The 16,187-nt window shown below is 47.1% G+C and overlaps 2 protein-coding genes across 3 annotated transcripts; one reads left to right on the forward strand and one right to left on the reverse strand.

Annotated features, from left to right (window-relative positions):
• Nucleotides 1–2,905: 2,905 nt before the first annotated feature.
• On the reverse strand, nt 2,906–7,899 carry LOC309396340 (interleukin-1 receptor antagonist protein-like). Of its 2 annotated transcripts, XM_081961398.1 has the most exons (5): nt 7,791–7,899; nt 7,137–7,179; nt 5,907–5,995; nt 4,644–4,768; nt 2,906–3,411 (listed from the first exon to the last, which is right to left on the reverse strand). In XM_081961398.1, exons 1-5 carry the CDS (start codon nt 7,828–7,830, stop codon nt 3,199–3,201), a joined length of 510 nt encoding a protein of 169 aa, XP_081817524.1. In that variant the 5' UTR covers nt 7,831–7,899; the 3' UTR covers nt 2,906–3,198. The 2 variants fall into 2 exon arrangements, with proteins under 2 accessions (XP_081817524.1, XP_081817523.1); XM_081961397.1 differs by lacking the exon at nt 7,791–7,899 and having other exon boundaries at nt 7,137–7,334.
• A 4,978-nt stretch (nt 7,900–12,877) lies between these two features.
• On the forward strand, nt 12,878–15,430 carry TMED4 (transmembrane p24 trafficking protein 4). The gene is made up of 5 exons (XM_081961464.1): nt 12,878–13,044; nt 13,128–13,228; nt 13,312–13,437; nt 13,860–14,006; nt 14,619–15,430. Exons 1-5 carry the CDS (start codon nt 12,906–12,908, stop codon nt 14,766–14,768), a joined length of 663 nt encoding a protein of 220 aa, XP_081817590.1. The 5' UTR covers nt 12,878–12,905; the 3' UTR covers nt 14,769–15,430.
• Nucleotides 15,431–16,187: the final 757 nt, after the last annotated feature.

Consider the following 16,187-nt stretch of genomic DNA (forward strand, 5'->3'; position numbering starts at 1 on the left):
TGCTTTTCAGAAGGTCGCAAAAACTGATCACATGACCATGGGACACTATGACGGTCATAAATACGAACCCCTTGCCAAGCATCCGAATGTTCATCTCGGGATCAGGGGGATAACTGCAAGAGCCGCAAGTGACAATTTTTGTTGCCGTTGTAACTTTGAACAGTCACTAAACGAACTGTTGCAAGCAGAGGACTTCTGAATGCCAATATGACATGGTCACTCTCCCCTTTCTAATCCTCTATCATTTCTTCTCTGTTAGTCAGAATTCGTTTGCCTCTTCCCTCCTCCTCTCCCATCTCCTGCAGAACTACAAGTCATTACGGAACATGGACCCCACTATAAAATGCCAAGTACAATTCAAGGGGCCCAAACCAGAACGATGTGTGTGTGTGTGCGTGTGCATGTGTGTATCTGCTGGAGCACTGGAAACCCAAAGGCCAGCTGGCTGCCGTGCACATGCCTGATTTTGGCTGCTTTCGGGGCTGTTTCAGAATGTTTTTCAAGCTGTTTCCCAGCTGGTTTTTGGGCCAAAAACAGCCTGAAAATTCCATGAAAAACAGTCCGGAAAACGGCTTGAAAACAGCCAAAAAACAGGCCATTTTCCGGGACTATTTTTCAGGGAATTTTCAGTCCGTTTTTGAGCTTGTTTTTGACCCAAAAAAATGGCCGGAAAATGCCTGGAAAACAGCCCAGGAAAAGGCCACATGCACGCCATAAACCAGAAGAGCATCTGGCGCTGGTGCCCATGCCCACAGAGAGGGCTCTGCGTGGCATAGGTTTGCCATCACGGATCTATATCCATCCACGGGCCGTGGCCTATTTGGAACCAGGCCACCCCTCGCAGAAGTCAGGATGCCCACCAGCATGCATGCACACCAGCCCGCCACTTGCGCAGCCCGGTTCCCCTCTCCCTCCCCTCCCCCCAGATCGCCTAGACTCAAAGGTTGGGCACCGCTGATCCAGGCAGGGAGCCTCTGCCAGCGATCGTCTCTGCTCAGCCTGTTCCGTCCAGCAAAATGGGCAGGCTTCAACTTCCTTCCATGAAACGGTGCCCCCTAGTGGGAACGAGGGACCCTACCTTCTGCTGCAGGTGCCTCCCCTATGGAAGTCTAGGGAGATTCTCTTGTCCTCCAGGTCCTGGCTGTCCCAGAGGTGCTTTTTCAAGAGGCAACTGGGCTTTCTGGTTCTTCTTTGAAGACACAGAGCTGAAGAAGCTGCTTGGATGAGAAGCGAAACGTCTTCAAAGAAAAAACAAGGGAGTCCAGTTGCCTTCTGAAAAAGCACCTCTGGGAGAATCATGATCTGGATGGCTGAGAATCTCCACAGATTGTAAATATGTTTTTTTTGCAAATACTCAAAACACAAGGAGGCTGCTGGGCGGTGCTGAAAGAGCCCCCTCAAAGCGTTGGAGGACATCCCAAGTATCAGAGGATGTCAAGGAAACGGAGCAGCTGTGATTGCCCAGCTGCCACATGCCCCAGTCCTCTATTTCGTTATGGACAAAGCAAAGCCAGAGGAATAGGCTGGTTGGACATTCTTGAAAAACTGCATGAATGAGGAAGGAGGACTGCATGGAAAAACCACAGGCCTTGTTTGGAAGCACCTGATCAGATGCCAGAAATAATCCCAAAGCCTGAATTGTGAGCAATGGAAATATCAATGCATTTGTGCAATCCAGCTGGCCTGATCTTTTGCTCTCAAGTTTACACCTCTGAGCCCCTGGATTCAGGTATACCTGGAAAATTGCCATTTTCTGAATCTTCTTAGCGACTGTTAAGAGACGGGGGGGGGGGAGGGAAGGAGGAGGGAGGGAGAGAGATGCAATGGCATAAGTAGGATTGGTGCCACTATGACCACCTCCAATCCCTTCACTCCACCCTTTCTACCCATCTGTCTACATCTGTCACTTGCAGGGTACTCCCAATTCCAGAGAAATACAGTATTACCGTGTATGAAATCAGTTCATCAATCTGGGCTGCTACTTTCTGGGGTAGCATGATCAATAAGCCAAGGAATTCCAGTAAAATTGCTGACTAGAGAGAGGGAATAACCCCATTTCTTCCCTCCCCAGAAAGAATAAGCTGAAGTCCACCACCATCCAAGACTAAGGAACACCAAGACCAGCTCTGCCATCAGGTTGAGCAGGTCAGGTGGGAGTGAAGGGGTGCAGCAGTGGCTGTGTCTGCTAAGCGCACCCTTACAAATAGGACGGTGCTCTTGGTCACCTGCAGAGTGACCAAGATCTCGACCTTAGGTCTGTGCTGATGCCGCATCTGAAGCCCAGGTGTAAGTTGCTCGCTCACCTGCCCAGGTTTTGTTGACGCATGCCAGGCCTCTCATCCCAGTTCGAATCATGGATGAAGACCGATTGGTAACAGAGCTGGCATTTAAGTGTATCGGCAGAGGTGGAGCGGGCCCTTCTCACCTGGCTCTTAAGACAAGATGAGGAGGTAGAAAAAGATTCCTTTGCTGCGTCCCACTGCTGTCACAGCCTTGACTCTCTCCTCCTCGCCCAATTTGATAGGAGCAGGAGCAGGCACTACTGCCGGTTCGCTCATGTGCGCGCATGCACAGTGCAGTCAAAATTGTTCTGCGCATGTGCAGAACTGAAAAACAAGATGGCGCTACAGTGGCGCCCAGAGAACCAGTTCAGGGGCGTGACAGGCCTGGGGTCGCTGCTGGTTCTAGTGACCCAGGCCGCCAAACCACTACCGATTCGGCCAAACCAGTCCCAACCAGTGGGAGCCAACCACTGATCAGGATATGTCACAGGCTGCAGCAGATCTCTGAATAACCTGCTGGGGATTCACACTCCACAACGACATGTGTGGCTAAGACAAAATGAGTTTTTTATTTAATGCATATTTTGAAATCATTAGAATGAAATGCAGTTACTTTAAAGGTATTTAATTTCTTTGTGGGAAACCAGAGCTCATAAATTGGCTGGCATATTTTGCACTCGTAGCTTTGGAGGTCTGCAGATAATTTTGTGGCTGCTAGCTGCAAAACCTGAATTTCTGAATCCAGAAAGTGAGCTATGAATGTCCGCTAAGCCTAGAAACGCGGCGTCTCTTCCCTGCGGCTTTGTTCTCCTGAAAAGCGACCCCACCCTGCAGAAATGCTTGGACTTAGAGAAAGGAGGGGCTGGGCTCCTGCGAGGGGTGGGCTTTGTCCTTTGGAGGGAGGTGGAGGGGCCAGCTAAGACTCAGGCTGAAAGTAGAAGTCCACCAGATGAGAAGAGGCTGGATCATTGATCAGCCCAATGGGTTCGTTGGCTTTGGAAGAAGTGCAGAGGAACCAGCCCCGGTGGGCAGCTGACTCGAAACGCCATATCCCGTCTTTGTTAGACATGAAGAAGGTGAAGCGGGCGGAGGCCTCTTTGTCTTTGCACAGGTCTGTGATGTTGATGCTCTGAGGAGAAGAAAGAGGTTTTCTGGGAAGGCAACAGCCTCGGGAAGCCCTCATATTGCAGCCACCTCTGGCCTGAAGAGTTACCACGGAAGGGGCTTCCAACAGCAAAACCAAGGGAAGCTATGGAGGGTGAAGGAAACCTAAACCAGGGGGGGGGGTGTCAAACTCGATTTGATTGAGGGTTGCATCAGGATTGTGTTGGACCTCCAAGGGGTGGGCATGGCCAGCTTGACGTCACTCATGTTGGCGGCGTCTGTGGTGTCTCGAGCACTCTGCCAGTGAAAACAGGCTCCCAAGCTCCGTTTTCGTCTGCGGCAGCCTCCTGCAACCTTCTGCCAGTAAAAACAGAGGTCGGGAGCTTATTTTCGCTGGCCGAGCTCCATTTTCACTAGCAGAGGGCTGCAGGAGGCCGTCGCAGCCGAAAACGGAGCTCGGGAGCCGGCAGGAGCAACGCAGGCTGGTCCTTCACTGTTTCCAGGGCGGTTCTATGGGCCGGATCTAAGTGCCCCACAGGCCGGATCTGGCCCGCGGGCCTTGAGTTTGACACCCATGCCCTAAGCTAATGTACATGTTTCCCTGAGAAGAGCATAACATGGACTCCTCTTTATGAAAAAAATAATCTGTTGGGTAACCAGGATCATATTTGTGGAGCAGAAAGAAAAAGCACAGCCACTTCCACACAATTTCCCCTTTGCTCTTTTGAAGCTGGGGCCTTGAGAAACTACTAAAGTCCTCAGGAGAAGCTGGGCTAGAAACTCCTCCTGTGGGTTTCTGTCTGTAGAAATGTAGGAGAAAAATGAACAAAATAAATACAAAAAGAGGAAGTGCCTCCATCTCCATCTTGAGGAAAATGGTTGGTGTCATCTGTTTCACTTGGAAAGCTAAAAATCAGGAGAAGAAAAGGAGAAGGTCCTCCCACCCACCCAAAAATGGGATGGGTTGAGGGTACAATCTGGCCTCCTCTGCTCTCTTACGCGTGCCATGGGTCATGTAGATGCAGATCTACAACCTGGTTACCTGGGTGTAAGGTTTGCTAGGAGAGGCTTCCACACAAACACATCCCCATCTAAAGGATGTTGCAATCCCCTCCTCCCATGTGTGCATACACACAGAGGGAGCTCTGCTGTCCAGTCACTGTGTGTAGCTCTGCTCCCCAATTACTCTGTGTAGGAAGTGCTAAGTAGCAGCACCGATCAAAGTGATCTGGGGCATCATGACCCTTGGCTTCTCACCTCCAACTGCAGCTCAGGTGGGGAGCCAGGAGAGGAGGCCAGGCAGCTCTTTCCGCCCTGAATGCTCAGGATGACCGGGAAGTTCTCTTGGCCAAAGGCACGGTTGCGGATCCAGAAAATCTTTTCTGGAAGGGGGAAGAAGAAGAAAGAGGGAGAGACACTGAACTGTAGTTCAACACTCATACTTAACTAAATCAAGGAAGGAAAGACTCAAAATAAGCAATGACTAAGATTTACAGAATGGAGATTAGAATTATGTCTGAAATCATAACAGTGAAAATGCATAAGAAAAAACAAAGCGGAAATACAATATCTTTATATTTGTAAATACTGAATAGACCAATTGTAAATAAGCAGGGTGGTTATAATATTTAACTTTATATTCTAGTATGGATGGCAAAGACATTGCCAGGACGGTTACACTGGCTCCAATGTTTTAATGGGTATTAAAGTTTTTAATAAAAAAAGAAAGGAAAATTTCTTTCTTTCTCACACTTTCTATCTTCCCAAGATTCAAGTCCCCACCCCCACCCCCGCTGCAGTGGATGGCATTTTCCTTCCCCTTCTCTGTGTCAAACCAACATTTTTCTTTCACAAGTGGGGAGGAAAACTGGAGGAACTTTCCTATAAATAAGATGTGGAATAAAGAATTCACATTAGACAGTACAACCACAGCAACGTTGGGGGAATGGGGTGAGAGCAGCATTGTATGCTGGGAGTGAAAAAGAAGTGAGCACTGGCAAAAGCCAAAGTGAAAATGAAAGTGCTCCCCCCACCCCCCCACCCACGGTCCATTGAAAACTATAACCCTCTACCTCCAGTTCTTCCCTTGATTTTATTTTACATTCTCTTGGAAAAAACTCTAGCATCTCATACTAAATTATCTATTTATATTTGCCTGTTTCAATCAAGCAGACACACAGAAGAGTGGCAACAAAAAAAGAGCAATCCACGAACGTGTGCAGAATTATGCAAACTACCCCACCTCATCATAAGAAACCAGTAAGTTGCTAGGGAACTCCACCAGCCTCTTGAGCTCCTGAAGATGATTGTAGGACAGGAGTGTCCAAACTTGGGAACTTTTAAGACTTGTGGATTTCAACTCCCAGAATTCCTCAATGGGGGACTCTGGGAATTGACGTCCACAAGTCTTAAAGTTCCCAAGTTTGGACACCCTGTTGTAGGAGGAAGAGCTCAACAAAAATCTAAAGCTGCAAAGGTGATTTCTTATCCCGCCTCTAAGCGGTTTCAGGAAAGACTCACCTTCCAGTGCAGAATTGGGAGCTTGCAAGTATCCGGCTATTAGTTCATTGTTCTGAAGGTAGAGGGATTTCTGGTTTACATCCCAGAGTCTGAAATGTCAAGATTCATGTTTTTTTTTTAAATATATACTTTTCTCTCTCTTCAGCCATTAACGTCTACATTGTTGTGAGGAAAATAGGAAGGGGTGTTACGTAGGCATATTTGCTATCTTGAGTTATTTATAAAAATAATAAAGGTGGAATAAAAATCAATAAAGAACATTATACAGTGGCCCTTTGTTTGATGGGTAGGCACATTTAAATGCTTCTTGTTGATTTAAGAGCTGCCTTGCTTTTTATAGTGTGAGCTGCTGTTCATCCACTCTCAACTCCTGCCTTTGCCTATTCGCTCAAATCTCCTATGGGCAGGAAAAGTCCTCATATTCATAATGGGAAAAGGGCAGTCCTAAAATTCAATTTGTTTACTGTCGGTTCTGTGGGCGTGGCAGGAGAAAGATACTGCAAAGTCTCCATTCCCTCCCCACTCTAGAGCCAGCCAGAGGTGGCATTTGCCAGTTCTCGAAACTACTCAAAATTTCTGCTACCGGTTCTCCAGAACTGTCAGAACCTGCTGAATTTCACCCCTGGAAAAGGGTCATATTGAACTCTACCCTTATATGCCACTAATTCCATTTGTGGTTTTGGGTAGCTTACAAAACCTAACATCAATGCTATTCTAACCATTAAATAAACACCATAAAAACTCTAGTCCAGCTGTCCCTTCTCTAAAGCTTCCATTCCAGTGACAAATACTTTTATAACAAAAAACTCACCATGGAGAAAACGGTGCTACCAATTGATGCTATAATAAATGTATGAAATACAAACAATCTCAAAATTGCGGGGCAGAATATTCTGGTAATGCCATGAGAGAGTAGAGGAGGAACATCAGTGCATCTCTCCTTCCAAAGGAAGCGAGATTTTGAGTCAGAAGAAAGTTGCTTCCACTCATTCAGAGATTCATTTCTTTAGAACAGAGCCTCCCTTTGTCTCAAAAGACTGGGCATCCAATATTGAGTGAAATGAGCCAACAGGTGCTCAGGGGGACTCACCCCTCTTTTCTTTGGGGGGGATTCAGGTCCCTTCCTGGAGACGGGGAGAGGCCTCTGTGAGATTGGTGTGCCCCAAGGGATGGAAGGCTCCCTCTTGACCCTTGGCCAAGCTGCCCAAACGGCTCACCCAGGACACTTACCGTGATTTGAAGATGGCTCCCTGACCCCAGGCCTGGTTTCCAGCTGCACACAGAACAGAAAGCAGGAGAAAGGTAATTTTATTTGTTGAGTAGCTGCCAGACTCCATTGTGTGCAACCAATGGGTCATCTCTGCTGAATCAGCCCAGCTGGCTGTTTTATAAAGTCCATGACAACCACACCATCGGAATGTACGTTATTTCCAGACGTGACAATTCTGTGACATAACCCGCTAAATTTCCAACAACTTTCGTGTGTGTCGCAATTCATGTTGCAACTCTGGGTGCTGAAACTAAACTTCCCCAAATTAACAGACCGGGTTCCTATTGCTGTATACAAAGGGGAAATGAAAAAACATAAGATTCAACTTGAAGTTGTACCCATAAAGAATGCAGCTATTTCAAAAACTGCATTCAAAATGAATTAAGATGGGAAGTGCAGCCAGGAATTCTTATTACCAAATTATACAGAGTTCTCAAATAAACAACTGCCTCCTTTAAAAAGTCATTAACTTTTCTTTGCCTCCTGTTATTCCAAAGACTTTCCATTTCCAAAAAAAGCAAACAAGCGTATCAGAAAGCATAAAATATGTTGTTGTTTTTTGTCTGACCTGCATGGCCTTTACAAGCCAAGCAGCACAATATCTGATACCATACCTGGCTGAGCCAGCTGCTCCTCTCCCTGTGAGTTGCCCATGGCTTCCCTTTCTTTCTGCTTCAGCTGGAGCCTCTGAGGGTTTCACCCACTGAGTTATGGAACAGCAGGAAGTAGTTGAGAAGGCGTGACCAAATCTGCAAGATTTGGCTTTTGAAATGCAGATCTTGGCAGCTCTTTGGTAAGAAGAGCTCGTTTAAATTTGGCACAAATTTTAAATACTCGATTATAATAGATTGTTCTTGTTCCATTGGCTATTTTTGGCTAAATATCAGCTATTGATTCAATTCCAGTAATGCTTTATGTGTAGTGATTTAATGTTGTTTTGAAATTTCTTGTTCAATTTCACAGGGTATATATCAGAGGTCTTCAAACTTGGCAATTTTAAGACTTGTGGACTCCAATTCCCAGCAGAGCTGGCTGGAGAATTCTGGGAGTTGAAGTCCACAAGTCTTAAAGTTGCCAAGTTTGGGGACCCCTAGTATATACGGTAAATCTTTCTTTCTAGTTCTTTTTTCATTTGTACTTCGTGGTTGTTTTATTAAGTACCTATTCAAATTAAATTATTTTTTTTAAATATAGCCAAGCCTGATAATATTCTTATAAGGCAGGCAGATGAACTTTCCTGTTTATCATCATTCCTGTTCCAAGAATATAGAATAGAATAGAATAGAATAGAATAGAATAGAATAGAATGGAATGGAATAACAGAGTTGGAAGGGACCTTGGAGGTCTTCTATCCCAATCCCCTGCTCAGGCAGGAAACCCTACACCATATGTCCTTTGATTTTTTAATGCATGTTGCTTGATTCCTATGGGGTTATGTAGGGGTCAGGCCTGGCTTTACAGGCAAAAGGGGAAATGCAAATCCTACGTGTTTTGTCTGAGCTAATCTTGTTAGCTTCTGCTCCTTGCCGATTATGTTGCTTATTAGGGGTTTCTGGCTGCTCTTTGCTTATGAACAGAGTGGCCCAGCTTTCTGAATGGATACCAAGCATCTTCTTAAAGACTCCCCTCTTCAGGTTTCTGCTTGAGGCTGTTTTCCTATAACAGGAAGACTGGGTCTGCTTTCTGCCTTTAAGATGTCTCTCCTTCTCGGGAAATATTCAATTCTGCCTCTTTTTAATATGAAGAATAAAGAATATTTTATTCTGGGGAGGGGGGGGGTCTTCCTACAAATCTTATTTCAGACCAGCCAATTGCCAGATAGATGGACGAGGCTGCCATAGCTTTCCTGGTTAAATTTGCCTGGGACCAGAGAATCGCCACTGTTGTCCCCAAACCTGGGCTCTTGCTTGGTGTCGAAGCTGATAAGTCACCGGACACAAGGTGTGATACAGAATTATACTTTTATTTTGATACCAAGATATAAGGACCCCTGTTTGAAAAGCTAACCAATGGCCAAGATTAGGATCTTACAGCAGTTTTTATAGTCAAGGGATGGTGGCACCCAACCCTCTGCCCTTCTCCTAATAATGCATGCGTAACAGATCATTTTGATTGGTTATTTGGATTTCAGCCCCCTTAAACCCTTATACTTGTTATGTTAAATAGCTAAATGTCACATCACCTGTTTTTCATCCACTGATATCTTGCAAATGTGCCAGCTATGTGGGGGGTTTTTTGTGGGGGGAGGGGAGAATTCTTATAAATGAGCTATTCTTATTCCTAATATCCTGGCTAGTGGTTTTAAGGTGCTAACTTCTGTCTTGCTGTTAATGTGCAGCCCCCTCCTTCCTATTGCAGAGCGGAATAAAAGAACAAACAGTTTTTGTCTGAGGCAGCTCCCCCGCCACCCCCCTCCCTCTTTAGTGAGAGACAGGAAACTTAACTTAACTTTATTGGATTTCTAGACCGCCCCTCTCTCAAAAGAAAGGAGCAAAGTTCTTAATTGTCAAGGCAAAGAAATGAAGACAAGAGAAAATGTTTTATCAGAATTCAAATTCCTCCCTCTCATATCCATTCCATCCACACCTGGGTCCTATCACCACATAGGAGCCTTCCTCTGATCCCCAGGGCCTCATACATCCCATCATCTGGCCCTTCACCACGGCTACCACTCTTTCCCTCTTTTTAAAATCATCTATTTCAATGCCAGGGTTTATTTGTTCATTACTTATTACGACATTTCTAGACCACCCCACTTCTCACAGCTTATAAACAGTATGAAAATAACCAATGTGACTCAAATCTACTATCTACAATGAGTAGCTGGATAGAATAACATGGATTTCGGTGGTTTGTGGAAAGCTAGCAAAAAGTCAGCTTCTACCCCAAAATGGAGGATGTTCTCCAGTTCTTGCTCCATAAAGCTCATGTAGCTTGTGCAACCCATCTTGAGAAACCCCCGGGGGAGGGGCAAATTCTGCTCAGGGGAGTGCCAAGCACATTCAATTCAGCCTAGGAGCCTATGGGTAGCTGGTGCAGAGACCTCCTGACAAATAGGACTAGGCTGAGTCTACTTCTTTGACTCTGGAATCAATTGCGGCTTCCAAGTTATTTTCAAGAGTAGCTGGACGTGAAATACATTTCAGTCATCTAACTGCAAGATGAGGAGGATGTGACTCACTGTTCAAAGATCCTGCAACACCGAGGAAGTACCAGGGGAAGGGAAAAAACCTGATGTGGTTCCCAACTTAAAAAAGGGGTGGGAGGGGTGGGAAACAGATTCCAGAAACTACAAACTAATCCATCAATACCTGGAAAGATCCCCTGGAAAACAATCAAATGATGGACCTATGAACATCCAGCAATAAGCAAAGGTTATATTAGAAGCCATCATGGGTTTGTTAAAAACAGACCATGCCAAAGAAACCTTATTGCATTCTTTGACCAAATAATTAAATTAGTAGACCAGTGAAATGCTGTGGACATAGTATATTTAGACTTCAATAAGACATTTGGAAACGTAAACCACAGCCTACGTCTTGGTAAGAATGACATCTACATGGAGGGAAGCATGCAGAGAGATATCCCAAGGTTCGGTCTTAAGCCAGTAGTTTACGGTATCTTCCTAAAAAATTCAGATGAGGGAATAAAAGGGGAACTCATCAGATTTGCAGGTGACGCCATGAAGGGGGGAATAGCGAGCACTTTAAAATATGGACTCAAGAGCCAGAAGGATCTCGATAAACACTCGATCTCATCCAACAAAATGAAATTCAGTGATGAGAAAAGTTGTCCAAAACTTGGTTCAGCCTGGCACAGAAGCCAATCAGAGCCAGACACGAGAGACAAAACTTTTATTGAAGCGCTTCAACAAAAGTGTCCCAGCCCAATTTGGGAGCTGAGACCCTGAACAACAGCATAGCACGATCTTTTATACAGTTGATTTGCAGAAATAGGGAAGTAACATTTCACAAAGCCATTAGCTTTTTTGGAGTACCTTACTTTTAGTCTACGTGCCTGTTTGTCTGTGGGGTTGAGCCTTGGTTAAGCTCTCCATGCCCCTTTGTCCCTGCTTGTGGTTTCTGCTGCTTATTTTCTTGTTGCCAATCTTGTAACTTCCTATCTAATTCTGAGTATACGTGTTGTTACATTTCCTTCATCTCCGACACGTTGCAATGCACGTACATTCTTCTAAATGTGTATTCCTTCCTCGGATGGGGTTGCACTGCTTCATAATGGGCGAGCCATCAAAGTAAGGCAAGGAAAACCAAATGCACCAATATAGAACAGAATAAGCTCAGCAGCAGTAATTGAGAAGCCTAGTGAAGCTCCACTTAAGGGGGAGCCAGTATTGTGCGGCATCTACCAAAAAAGGGCCAATGCAATGCAGTCCTAAATTGCTTCAAATGATGGATAGTATCAAGATCACATGAAGGATTAGTACCACCTTATTCTGCACTGGTAAGACCACACGTGGAATACCATGTCCAGTTTGGGTCACTGTGACAGAAAAAAGATACTGAGTCTCTAGAAAGAGTGCAGAGAAGAGCACAAAAATGGTTGTGGGACTGGAGGTCAAAGCCTATGAAGAATGGTTGCAGAAGCTGAAGGACTAGGAGTGACATGACAGAAGTTTTCTAATATTTGAGGGCCTGCCACAGAGAAGAAGAAGTGGGGGGGGGGTTAATTTTGTCTCTAAAGCACGTCAGGGCAGGACAAGAAGTAACGGATGGAATATCATTTTAAAAAGCTCCAACATAGAACTTAAGTAGAAGTTGAACAAAGTGGAAGAGTCTGTCTTCACGAGTTTTGGCTGCTCCATATAGAGCACTGCACACCAACTAGTCACAAGGATGGTTTTTTCCCGGACGCCATCACTCTGCTAAACAACTAATTCCCTCACCACTGTCAAGCCATTCACTAAGGTTGCATTACTATTAGTCTTCTCATCGTTCCTATCACCCATCTCCTCCCACTTATAAATGCAGGACTGTAACTGTGTTGCTTGTATTCTTACGATTTATATTGTTATTGTTTCCTGATTGCTTATTTGTACCCTGTGACTATCATTAAGTGCTGTACCTTAGGATCCGTGAAGAAAGTATCTTGTCTTTCTATGTACACTGAGAGCATCTGCACCAAAGAAAAATTCCTTGTGTGTCCAATCACACTTGGCCAATAAAGGATTCTATTCTATTCTATTCTATTCTATTCTATTCTATTCTATTCATTATTCTATTCTATTCTTCATTCCAATATTTATTCTATTCTATTTCATATTTGTATTGTATTGTATTCTATAACTGAAGTCCACAAGCCTTAAAGTTGCCAGGTTTGAAGACCTCTGGTATAGGGTGTCTTCTTCTTGAACAGGGGGTTGGACTAGAAGACCTCCAAGGTCCCTTCCAACTCTGTATTTCTGCTGCCTCCTGACTAGTCAGGTTAAAGTGAGATTAACAGAGTTGGGAGGGACCTTCGAGGTCATCTAGTCCCACCCGCACCCTACACCATTTCTGACAGAGGGCAGCCCAGCCTCTTCTTCAAGGCCGCAGCCATTGGGTGCCTGGGTCGCCCCCTCTCGGCCTCCCCCGCCGGAGCAGCCAAGGGGGAGCCGCTCCCCCCGCAACAGCTCGGGGGAGCCTCGGGGCGCCCGCGGGCGACAGGCTGGGGCTGCGGGCGGGCGGGGCCACGTGACGGGCGGCGCATGCGCGCTGTGGGCCGGAGGGGCCATGGCTGCCGGGCGGTTCGTGGCGCTGCTGGGCGCGGTGCTGTGGGCCGGCGGCCTCGCGCGGGGCCTCTACTTCCACATCGGGGAGACGGAGAAGCGCTGCTTCATCGAGGAGATCCCGGACGAGACCATGGTCATCGGTGAGGGGCGGAAGGGGAGGGGCTGGCGGGGGAGGGGTCGCCCCCTCCCTCCAGCTGACCGCCCCTCCCCCCTCGTCTCCTAGGCAACTACCGGACGCAGCTCTGGGACAAGCAGGCCGAGGCCTTCCTGCCCTCCACGCCCGGCCTGGGCATGTTCGTGGAGGTCCGCGACCCCGACGCCCAGGTGAGCGGGGGGGGGAAGAGGGGGAGGGGGCTGTCTGGCTTCGCCCGTCTGACCCCCCCCCGCCCTTCCCCTCCCCCCCGCAGGTGATCCTCTCGCGGCAGTACGGCTCGCAGGGCCGCTTCACCTTCACCTCGCACACGCCCGGCGAGCACCAGATCTGCCTGCACTCCAACTCCACCCGCCTGGCGCTCTTCGCGGGGGGGAAGCTGGTAAGCTGGGGGGGGAGGGAGGGAGGGAGGGGGAAAGTGGGGAGGGGATGCCGAGGGCGGGGGAAGAGGGGGCATCGGGTGGGAGGGGGAGATGTTCCTGCCCCCCTGCCCTTCCCAAATGGACTGTGTCTTTGGTCCAGGGAAGGAAGGGGAAGAGGGTGGCAGGTGGGGAGAGGGTCTGCCCCCTCCACCCATCCAAAACAAATCTCTGGCTGTGGTCCAGGGAGGGAGGGGAGAGGGGGGTAGGGGGTAGAGGGAGGGAGGAGGGTGCCCCCTTGAGGGTCTTCCCCTGCCCCTCCCAAGTGCTCCCTCTTTGGTCCAGGAGGAGGGGGGAAGAGAGGGAGGGGGAAAGCCCTCCCCCCCATGAAACTCTGACACACACACACACTGCTCCTCCCAAACGTGCTGTGTCTTTGCTTCAGCGGGTGCACCTGGACATCCAGGTAGGGGAGCACGCCAATAACTATCCAGAGATCGCCGCCAAGGATAAGCTGACGGAGCTGCAGCTGCGAGCGAGGCAGCTGCTGGACCAGGTGGAGCAGATCCAGAAGGAGCAGAACTACCAACGGGTGAGGCTGCTAGAGACCCCCCGGGACCCCCTTTATGCTGGCTCCCTGGCAGGGAGGGAGCCAAGGGGGGTGGGGGCAGGTGGGCTCTCCTGATGCCAAGGTGCTGCTTGAAGGAAATGGACAGATGGTTGAAATGTATTTGAATATAAGTAGCTGGGGTTGGCAGTTGGGCCGTAGTTCTGAGCTCTGAGCTTGGCCGTTTGGTTGGAAATGGAGTCCGAATGGTGACGAAACTTTGGAAAAGCGAATGTTTGGGGTCCGGGACAGCTAAGGAGGCTGAGCTTGGGTCATTTTTGCACACAACGAAAGAGAGAGACCACAACATGATTATCCCAAAGCCCTTACAAGCTGTGTTGGCCTTGAGCCAGGAGGAGGAGGTGGCTGTGTAGCCTTTTAAGCTATTATAAACGGAAGTGCCTGAAAAAGCCCACGGCATTTGAGGGTGGATAAACTTGCTGGCTTTCTCTCTGCGTGGTGCGAGGTTGGCAAAGTGGTGGAAGATGCTTGGAATGCGAAAGTGGCATCTCAACTAGACCTGGGTCAGGTGGAGAGCAGCAGTTGAACAAAGCGTGACAGGAGGCGTTGAGGCTGACCACTTTGTTCCCTTTGCAGTTCCGAGAGGAGAGGTTCCGCATGACCAGTGAGAGCACCAACCAGCGGGTCCTCTGGTGGTCCATCGCGCAGACGGTCATCCTCCTCCTTACGGGCATTTGGCAAATGAGGCACCTCAAGAGTTTCTTTGAAGCAAAAAAACTGGTTTAATGTCTTCAGCATCACCTAGATGACTGTTCACCAATGCCCCATCGTTGCTTTCCATTGAGTAAATCTTGATTTTTTTTAAAAAAAGTACTAACCTGAGAAAGAAGCACAGCAGACAATGCCTCTGCCCCAATTAAATACATCCACGAAAACATCTCAGATGAGACCATATTTTTGTCCTTTGAAGTGTGTGAAGCTAGCGGTAAGGAAAGCTTGCCTCGGTTGTCAAGCTTTCCTGGAACATTCTAAGAAGCTGCTTTGTAAAAGACTGAGAAGTTTCCCTCCATGACTTTCGTAACGGCTTCAGTTTGCCTAAAAGCTTCAGACTTCTAAAGTCCCTTATAACTCTAAAACTATTCAACAGAATACAATTAGAGGGGAAAACAGATTTACCCCAGAACTGTGCAGCACACCTTCCTTATTCAAATACCATTGATCTAAATATTGTTTAGCATTTCAGTGGTTGTCAGGCAGCCAAGGGATCAAAGGATTTCTTGCAACGTTTTCTCTTCAGTCCTTTTTGTTTGTTTGTTTTTGTAGTTCTTGGTTTTCTAAGCACAGAATTGGTCTTGGCTGGAGAGTCAGTGCAAACGAGGGAGGGTAGAAGTTGTCTACCTCAAGGTTTGTTGTAAAAGGTGAATAAAGAAGCCCCCTAAATTTGTAAATAGTTTGACTTACGAGCTACTCTCAGATGGAGATATTCCTCGAAGAGCATAGCGCTATCATCTCTTCATATACCAGCCTTTCTGTGATTTGGAAATAGAACCTGTACATAATCCAGCTATGAAACAACACTGGGCTGCAGTTTTGCAGCAGAATTGGACCTGTGAAGCAGTGGGACTGAAGACGGGTCTTCCCCCCCCCCCCCGCTCTGCTTGGCAAGTTTGTCATGATGCCCGTTTTACACTGTTGGATTGAAATAAAGCTTTTTTGAAAGGCTTTCTTCATGTGTTGGTGGGAAAAGTAGGTAAAAGCAAGTGTGAAAACTGCTGAACTGTAAAAGTCCACAAATCCTTAACAGCAAAAAGGCTGTAAAACCCCTTTAACCACAAGACATTTTGGGATCCTATTCCAATGTTTATCAGTCTACACTTAACAACCATTCACTTAGTGGCCAAAATGGCTTCGGCACTGAAAAAAGTGATCTAGCCTTTTTCGTATGTGTGTTGCGGCATCCTTATTTGTGATGGTTGCGGTTTCCCCTCTTGCGACCTGACATGCACCATCAGTGGGGAAGCAAGATTCCCTTCAGAGCTGGGCTACTTGACTCCAGGGACTCACTTGACAACTGGCAAGAAGTCATAAAAACCAGCACTTAACATTCCTTAGCAACACATTTTGGGGTGTGAATTGCAAATCGATTACCTGTGTATAACAAAATGCACCCCCTCCCCCTTCTCCCATCACAGGTAAAGGGAATAA

The sequence above is a fragment of the Natrix helvetica genome (assembly GCF_964273705.1).
Source record: "Natrix helvetica genome assembly, chromosome: 8".
NCBI classification, from domain to species: domain Eukaryota; kingdom Metazoa; phylum Chordata; class Lepidosauria; order Squamata; family Natricidae; genus Natrix; species Natrix helvetica.

Excerpts from the sequence above, each read along its gene's own strand:
- LOC309396340 (XM_081961397.1), bottom strand. The coding sequence starts at position 7,264 with ATGACCCATTGGTTGCACACAATGGAGTCTGGCAGCTACTCAACAAAT. Across the intron at positions 5,996-7,136 it reads GGAGCCATCTTCAAATCACG|ACTCTGGGATGTAAACCAGA; the intron begins GTAAGTGTCCTG and ends TTGACATTTCAG. Across the intron at positions 3,412-4,643 it reads CACCTGAGCTGCAGTTGGAG|AGCATCAACATCACAGACCT; the intron begins GTGAGAAGCCAA and ends TCTTCTCCTCAG.
- TMED4 (XM_081961464.1), top strand. The coding sequence starts at position 12,906 with ATGGCTGCCGGGCGGTTCGTGGCGCTGCTGGGCGCGGTGCTGTGGGCC. Across the intron at positions 13,045-13,127 it reads GGACGAGACCATGGTCATCG|GCAACTACCGGACGCAGCTC; the intron begins GTGAGGGGCGGA and ends CTCGTCTCCTAG. Across the intron at positions 13,438-13,859 it reads TCTTCGCGGGGGGGAAGCTG|CGGGTGCACCTGGACATCCA; the intron begins GTAAGCTGGGGG and ends TCTTTGCTTCAG.